The 8,149-nt window shown below is 38.9% G+C and overlaps 1 protein-coding gene across 1 annotated transcript; it reads left to right on the top strand.

Annotated features, from left to right (window-relative positions):
• Nucleotides 1-456: 456 nt before the first annotated feature.
• On the top strand, nt 457-7,202 carry zgc:158258 (uncharacterized protein LOC791186 homolog). The gene is made up of 4 exons (XM_063910146.1): nt 457-583; nt 4,489-4,634; nt 4,876-5,071; nt 5,161-7,202. Exons 2-4 carry the CDS (start codon nt 4,536-4,538, stop codon nt 6,219-6,221), a joined length of 1,356 nt encoding a protein of 451 aa, XP_063766216.1. The 5' UTR covers nt 457-583; nt 4,489-4,535; the 3' UTR covers nt 6,222-7,202.
• The last annotated feature ends 947 nt before the right edge of the window (nt 7,203-8,149 follow it).

Below are 8,149 nucleotides of genomic sequence, written 5' to 3'. Positions count from 1 at the left end.
TGGAAAAAGTTATAGACACCAGCCAATTTATTGGTGGTCCGATAAGAAGTGGATAAGAGGACCAATGAATGTGTATTGATATCCAACCTCAAGCTAACTTCACTCTGTTGTGTCTCACTTAATATCAATCCAATACGGGTTACTTATTATACTATCTGTCTCACGTGAAAGATAAATACAGGTCAGCCCAAAATCTGGGAGTAATTATCGCAAGAGTAATCCACTTTTTTAACAGTAGTAACAAGTTACTTTTTGAGAAAGGAGCCCGACTTCACAGCCAAGTCAGCAGAGAGAGTCTGAAGCAGATACTGATCAGCAGATTAATGCAGTTGTAGGTAACATGACAACCAGAGCTCGCAGGGTTTAAGGAGAATCCTGCACTCTGATTGGCTGAAAGCTTAGGGCACAAAGTCCCTCGTGCAGGTAACGTAGAGCCAATCTCTCATTTACTGGCGTCTTCACTTGCACAAGAAGCAGAAGATGGATAACTAGGACACATGCACGCAGATTCAAACTTCTTTATTATATATATTTGAGTTAAAATCGTGTTTTCTTGTGGAGAGCTGACCAACCTGAGCATAAGGTAAATTATAAATGTTGGCTTTAACCGTTTTTATTCCATAACTAAATCTCCGTGATAAATAGCTTCTGTTGCCATATGTGTGTATAATGCCTTATAGTCTACTTCTTGTAATTAAGAAATTCTTTACAATGTTTAGTTAACTTGTCTTTTGGGGCTGAATTAGAAGTCTTACATTACGCGCCTTTTGATAAATGTCTATTTAGTTTATGACAAGTCTAATTTACTTTTAGTGTTAAGGGCATAAAAAAGCTATACAATTAAAACAGTGATGATATAACCAAGTTGCACAATCCCTTTCAAACAATGCTTAAATAGAAGCTTGTCCAGTTGCTCTTTTATAGATACAATAAATAAAACAACTGCCACTGTGTTAATAGCAGAGATAATGTTCCAAGGATTTGGACACAGCAATTATTACCTTGATCTCTGCTTGTCCATGTCTTGTTTTGGCGGTAGCTACTTTGTTGATAGGTGTACAGTATAGATAACATTATGATGCACTGTATATTTATCTGCATCCCTACACTGGAAATGGTCCACAGGGGTTAATGACTAACTACATTGTTAGTAGTCTGAAGGTTTGTTATGACAAGGGAAAAACACAGTCTCACTTATTAGCACTATAATACTTAATAAGAGATAACCGAAAATCAGTAGCTTCAAATACTCAGTGTTGTTATTTGCATGCAAATCAGAACAGATTATGTCAGTTTAAAACAATAAATGTTATCACAGTCTCAAATCCTGACTTACATACAGCAGCACATATGGGAACATTTACGTATTTGCCAGGCGATAGTGATGGGATGGCATGACAAAGCAACCACAGTGAACAGGAGTGCCTTTGTGCCTCTCTTGGCTTATCTAGAAAGCCTTCCCTCTCAGGAGTTGAATCTTATCCAAAAGTACATTTCTCTAACTACATACAGATGTTCCTTTATACTAAACTTCCAGCTGTATAGCAGAAAAGTGGTATGTTTTTTTTGTCTAAAAAGTTTGTTTTCTGGTAGAAATCTCAAGAAGCTGTTCAACAACTGTTCATTAAATTTGTAAGCTTGTTTTTAAATGTAAATGTTTCCATCCCCAGGAGTAAATATATCCCTTAACCTGGATTGCTTATTTAAATGATCTGACACCAATGATAGTTTCTATAGATAAACATACATCCAAATGAATTGTGCTGCAGTAAGACAAGATGGATATCATATAGCTTTCATGGGGTCGTTGCTGCTGCCCTCCACACTCTCTGAAACTGATCCGGTTGAGGAAGATTAGGAGTGGCATGCGTCCCGTAATCTGAGTCACATGCAGTTGGAAGACTAGCTAGATATCTGCCAAAAACACTCTGAGCTAAGATACCAAGATACCCTGTGGATCTGCAAAGCTCACGTGCATGTAAAACCCAACAAGGTAACATATGAATGAGATAGAAACTATTTTATTAATTGCTCAAACATTACTCCAACATTTTAACGCATCAGCTTCTGCAGGCGCTTTTGTAGAGGTTTGAGACACTGTTTCCTTTAAATTACGTTGAACCATTTGTCAAAAATCATCTTGATGAACTTTCAGGCAGCAAATGGTAATAATGTATTGCCAATTTTGTTTGAAAGTTAACTATATGATCATTTAGTAAACATTTAGGAAATTATATAGATCATATTTAATATTCCATTCCTCAAACACTTAATGTATATACAATATGATACTTTATATTTATATTTTTGTTTATATTTTGTGTACATTTTGTATGTATATTTTAATTTTGTATGTATATTTTAATTTTGAATGTATATTTTATACTTTTGTATTGCCATTTTATTTTTATTGAGCTGCTGCAATGCAACAATTTCCCAAATTGGGATCCATCCATCCATCCATCCATCCATCCGTCCATCCATCCATCCGTCCATCCATCCGTCCGTCCGTCCATCCGTCCATCTATTAGCATCACAATATGCTTAAAGCACAAAAAGTAAAAGCAGTCATTCTGCAGATTGGTCCATTTCAGAATAATATTTATGATATGTTTAGATTATAATCATTGATCATTAAAGTGTTATCAAAGCTGGTAAAGGTGCAGCTAGTTTGAATGTCTTAGTATACTGCAGATTGATTAAACATACTACTTAAGTATAGTACTTGAGTAAATGTACCTAGTTACTTCGTACCTCTGGATATCATATCAGATTATTGTGCAAACACATGCACTCAATATTTACAGTTTATGTTAATATTAAAGTACCCAAGGAATAATTGTAATCCTGTTTGGTATAACTTCAGGTTGACACTGTTTGTGTGGAATTCTCAATTATTAACTCATCAGCCAAATCTGGAGCTGTCCGGTCGTCTGTGGGAATAAAAGAACATCTGACTTGGCTCCAAGCCACGCATTGTTAACCAGGTTCTGTACACATTGGAAGCCAAAGTCTAAATTCCTTTACAAATAAATATCATATGGCACTTACATCAGATCAGATGTGGTCAAAGGTCTGGAGTATAAAAAAATAGAGTCAAGTGAGAAAATACTGAATGTTACTAAATGGTCTGCTTTGACAATATGTCCGACTATGAGATCAATAATTCATCCTAAGCCCTATAGAGTATTTACACTTCTGGCATCATGAACTTCTGAACCAGTATTCAGGGTAAACCTCTGCTTTCTTAATCTTTAAATGGTAAATGGAATGTACTTATATAGCGCTTTATCCAGTCTTCTTGACCCCTCAAAGCACTTTACATACTACAAGTAATTCATGCAAGACAGTGCACCTTGCTCTAGGAACAAGGAACTTAGGAACTTTCAAACACATTCACACACCGTTGGCCATGCCATCAGGATCAACTCAGGTGAAGTATCTTGCCAAAGGATACATCGACATGTTGACTGCTCGGGCTGGGATTGAACCCTTACCCTTGTGGTTGTAAGACGACCGCACTCCCTCGCAGCCACAGTCGCCCACATTACTGTTCTTCACAGGTCTGCACATTGTAGGACTCTTTTAATTTATCCATAGCAAGAACCAACTTATTGGTACTTACTGCTCATAGGTTTCCTTTAAATTGAAGTCAAATTTAGAGCATGTAAGCGTGTAATTAGATATTGTTAGGTTGCACACACATTGGGTATTTGTAAACTGGATTTTCTTTAATACTGATTATACATTTCTGCACAAGGTTCAAGGGTTTTTATTATCAAATGCACAGAAGCTACAGTGTAGTTATGGCAATGAAAATCTTAGGTCCCGAGCTCCTCCAACAATGTAACATATTATAAATAGGACATAAGACAAAATAAGAAAATAAGAGAATACAAATAAAAATTAAAAAATAGTGCAAAATGAAACAGAGTATTTTAAAAAGGTTTAAAATAGTGCAGGTATTTTGTTGGACCGGTTTTAAGTAGTGCAGAAGAATATACATGTCAGAAAAAATAAATAAACACAATAAGCTAAATTATGCATGGAATGTTTACAGTGACCAAGGATATGCAGGATTCTATGTACATGTAAATAGAATAGAATATACAATGTAAGATTAAAGATTAAATATTGTACAGTGAAGTGCAATAAGTCAGCACTAGATTACAGAAAATGCAGATAGACCAAAATATTGCGAGATATTGAAGTCAAAGGTACTGCAGGAGAAGGCAATAGGTAAGTATTTTAAAGAGAATTCCCAACGTGGTGCTTTCTGGGCTGTGCAGAAATGCATGAAAACCAATGACTGTCTGGGAGATAGGGTACACAGACACATAAAGCTGAGAGAATGTGACTCAAATCAGCCAAACCAGAATGATCTATGAAATAGAAGCAACCAATACAACATTTCTTATCAATTTTACCATGCCAAGCTTTTAAAGAAACCATTTTTATTTAACTCACAATGTATTTTCTTTTTCACAGAGTCAAACGCAACAACCGCTAACCTTGGATAAATTGGGACAGTAGAGATGCCTAAAAGCGATACCTGGCCAGGTGGCATTGGATTGGAGACCAGCATGGACAGCGCTGGCAGCTGTGACAGCGTTGTCAGCACCAACTCTATCTTTGTAAGTTACTAACAATAACCTCTAGGGTTAAGAAATATGAGAAAACATTAGCTCTACTACAACTCCTTATGCAAAACAACATGGGACATTTTAGTTGTCTTCATAGGTATGTGTATTTAAAAGTCAAGGATTGTTCCGATAAAAAAGGATGTCAAATCTCAATTCTTCAGTTTGACAATTTCTCAAATTTAGATGGATGGATTTGTTGTCAAATGGAAAATCCTCTTTTTATGTATTGCAGAGTGACGATAGTCTGGAGCACCTCTCTGCTGAAGAGAAGGCCTGCCTCATGTTTTTGGAGGAGACCATAGATTCTCTGGACACTGAGGAGGATAGCGGAATGTCTAATGACGAACCGGACCAGCTGCCCAGCGTGGGCAACCTTGCTTCCAAACTGGCTGACCTGTCGGCTTCCATGAGCAAAACCAAGCTCAACAGTGAGTTAATGTCAAGGCCCAGATGCAGAATGACCTTAAATGTTCTCAATTAAATACTTTTTAGTGACCAACCAGTGTTTATCTTTTAGGTTCGCAGCAACAAGACCTTACGGAGAATGTTGACAGCAAACCCATGCACAGCTACCTGGTTCCTACGCCATTTGCTATCGCTAGCAGCTCTCCAAGTTCCATACCAAATGCAAAGGCAGGTTTCCCTCCTGACAAAACCCCCAGCTCTAAGTCTCAGTTCACTCCTTCGAGCAACAAACCGGATCACAAACACAAGCAGAAACCTGTCAACCACCATGTTTCTTTCAACGCTAATGTTGTGATACCTCCTGCCACCAAACCCAAGGAATTGGTTGGATGTTTACCCAGAGGTCCCCTGTCCTATGACGCACTGGTTTATCTGCAGAGGAGTGCCTCAACGAAGAAGACGCCTCTCTGTCCCACAATTGATCATACAATAGACGTGAACAAGCACCTTCCTGTCGCAGAGGAAGGCCCAAACTTTGGAAAAATACCAAGATCTGACAGATTTAACTCAGAGGCTTTTAAGTCCAAGACAGACCCTCCGGTTGTGGCCCCAAAACCCAAAGAGATAACAGCCAAGAAATCTGTAAAAACACCAAATAAAGCAGAGGTTTCGTACATCATAAAGAATGCAAAGGACCCCAAGGTGGTCAGACTGGAGGCTTTGGAGAAGCTTGGTCTCCTGAAAGATGAACAGCCGGAAGATGAGATAGTAGCCCCACTGCCTCCCACTAAATCTCCCTCCTCTCTGGACCTGACGACCAGCAGATTCACAATAGGTCCATATAATGTTAACCCATCACGGAGCCCATCGTTTTCCTTCCCTGCAGTGCCTACAGAGCCCAAGAACAAGCCTCTGCAGAGCAGTGCCAGCTTCCATCACTGCTCCAGACGGGACCAGCTGCCTGCGTCTGCATCACACTCCGCTCCACCCAGCGGACTGAAGGCAGCTAGCCTAAAGCACACTGCTACACGGGACCACCACAAAAACGCTGAAAGCGCACAGCCTGTACCCCACAAACCCCCCAACTCAGTGGGATATACGGTAATGGTTGTGCCCGGGATGGGAGTTGATCGAAAGGAAGCACTCAGAAAGCTTGGACTGCTCAAAGACTAAATCAGGTAAACAGCAGAAATCTGTCTGAGTCAATGCAGTGAGCAGAGCTCAAGAGTACCAGCAGCTTTAAGAGATTAGAGCATCGAGTGGAAACTTGGCACTTGGTACTTTGGCAGACTTTTGGAGTCGAGCAGTAGAGAGGATCAAGAAGAGGGAGATCCAAAGGGCAAGATCAGATCTTTTAATACAAGTTGCAATACCGCGGACTGGATTGAGGTACATGAGGTTAGTTTTTTTCTCCATTACTGTTCTTTTGTAGGTTTCAATCTATAAAATGCAGCTTAAATTCTTTAAGGCTGTACATGTGGATTAAATGGTATATTGATATAACACCATCTAATCAGGAATTCTTATTGTGTTTTTTAAACACATTTCAGTTAAATGTGTTTTTTTTAAGACCCACACCTGATCAGCCTTAGATTACACATGAATGGAGTGTTTAATACTAATTTCCATACAGTATGCACCAGAAATGTATGGCTGTTAGAAAGTATTTGTCCTGATTTACCAAGAGAATAACAATATATACTGTAGGTAACCTATTTTGCACATGAAATCATTGTACGGGCCATATTATGGCTCTCCATTATATTGCACATAATATGCTGCTCCTCTGCACTTGTACGTACAGTAAAGAGTAAACATCAACCCAAATCAACTGAATTGTGTACACGTTTGATTGTTTTACAATTCCTGGTTGTGCCTATAAGTAGATTGTTGAGAACACTCATTGGAGCAAATCCTTAAAGATATTAATTATTTTTAAAAAAGGTTTTGAAAATGTTTTGGGTTGTTTTGTTTTCCAACCTTTAAAACATATCAGCAGTACATCCTATGAATCAAGCTCCTGATTTGTTTCTATTTTTACAGCATGTATGGTGTAGATGGTTTTTAATGTCCCTGCCTTTATTGTCTAAATACTGGATGAGTTCAACCAGAATGGAAAAAAGTGATTATGTGATTTTTTACCATTTCCAGGAATACCTGTGAGAATAAAAACATCTGCATGTTAGATACTGTGTATTGTTATGTTTAACCTCACATCTTTTATACATTTTGTGATTCCAGTGTGATTAACTTTGTTTGCTCTTCAGACTGAGCTGCTGAACAACATTCTGCAGTTACTGCTGCCGGAGAGACAAAGGTCCTTTGATTGAGTCAAACTATTATCCCTGTAAACCTGCACAGTGGCATTACGTGTCTGCTTCATCCAGCACTCCACTTACAGTCACACTACTCATCTTACACGCCACTCGAGCAACGAGAAAGCATGCTCAGCTGATCTTCCATTACCAGATTATCCTGAGCTCCACCTCTGAGCACACCAGTGTCTTCCTTTCTGTTTTCTCACTATCCCTTCCATGTAAGACGTCTAATTCCCACCACTGACTTATCTAAATGGCCAGGCATTTGTTACGCAACAGTCTTAAATTAGTGTGTGGTTGATTATTGTGGGAGGAGATTACAGTTGGCTCTTGAAGGGTTATCTCTCGGTAAGGACAGGAGCTGCCCTATTAGGCCAGTGTGTGTGTATAGTATGTCTGCGCACAGGCAAACAAAGGGTGTCAAATTTGGAAACTGACACGGCTCTCTGCCGGTCAACTAATATTAAACAATGGGTGAAGAAATCAGGCCACATTCGGAAATAGGATACCGGGACAGAAAAGTGAGCTGCGGAAATGATTGAGTTCATCAGTGGAGATACAGATGCTACTACGGTGTTGAACCAGAAGATACTCGATCATAGGATCTTCTGAAATCATAATCTAGTATTCAAACTAAATCTAGGCAACCTTTTGACATTGCATAGAGCTTGTCTCTATTATTCTAAGTAATCCACTTATAATAATCCACTACGCTGACCCCAGAGGTCATACGTAACATGAGTTAAAGTTGGACTACCTGTTTACGCTGCTACCTTGACAACA

This window comes from Eleginops maclovinus, chromosome 20, assembly GCF_036324505.1.
Source record: "Eleginops maclovinus isolate JMC-PN-2008 ecotype Puerto Natales chromosome 20, JC_Emac_rtc_rv5, whole genome shotgun sequence".
In the NCBI taxonomy this organism is placed as follows: domain Eukaryota; kingdom Metazoa; phylum Chordata; class Actinopteri; order Perciformes; family Eleginopidae; genus Eleginops; species Eleginops maclovinus.
The sequence above is the reverse complement of the archived record's forward strand: the minus strand, read 5'-3'. Positions and strand labels throughout refer to the sequence as shown.

Bases quoted from the DNA above. Each gene is read 5' to 3' on its own strand.
- zgc:158258 (XM_063910146.1), top strand. From the start codon at position 4,536: ATGCCTAAAAGCGATACCTGGCCAGGTGGCATTGGATTGGAGACCAGC. The intron at 4,635-4,875 runs GTAAGTTACTAA...TATGTATTGCAG, and splicing joins TCAGCACCAACTCTATCTTT to AGTGACGATAGTCTGGAGCA. The intron at 5,072-5,160 runs GTGAGTTAATGT...TTTATCTTTTAG, and splicing joins GAGCAAAACCAAGCTCAACA to GTTCGCAGCAACAAGACCTT.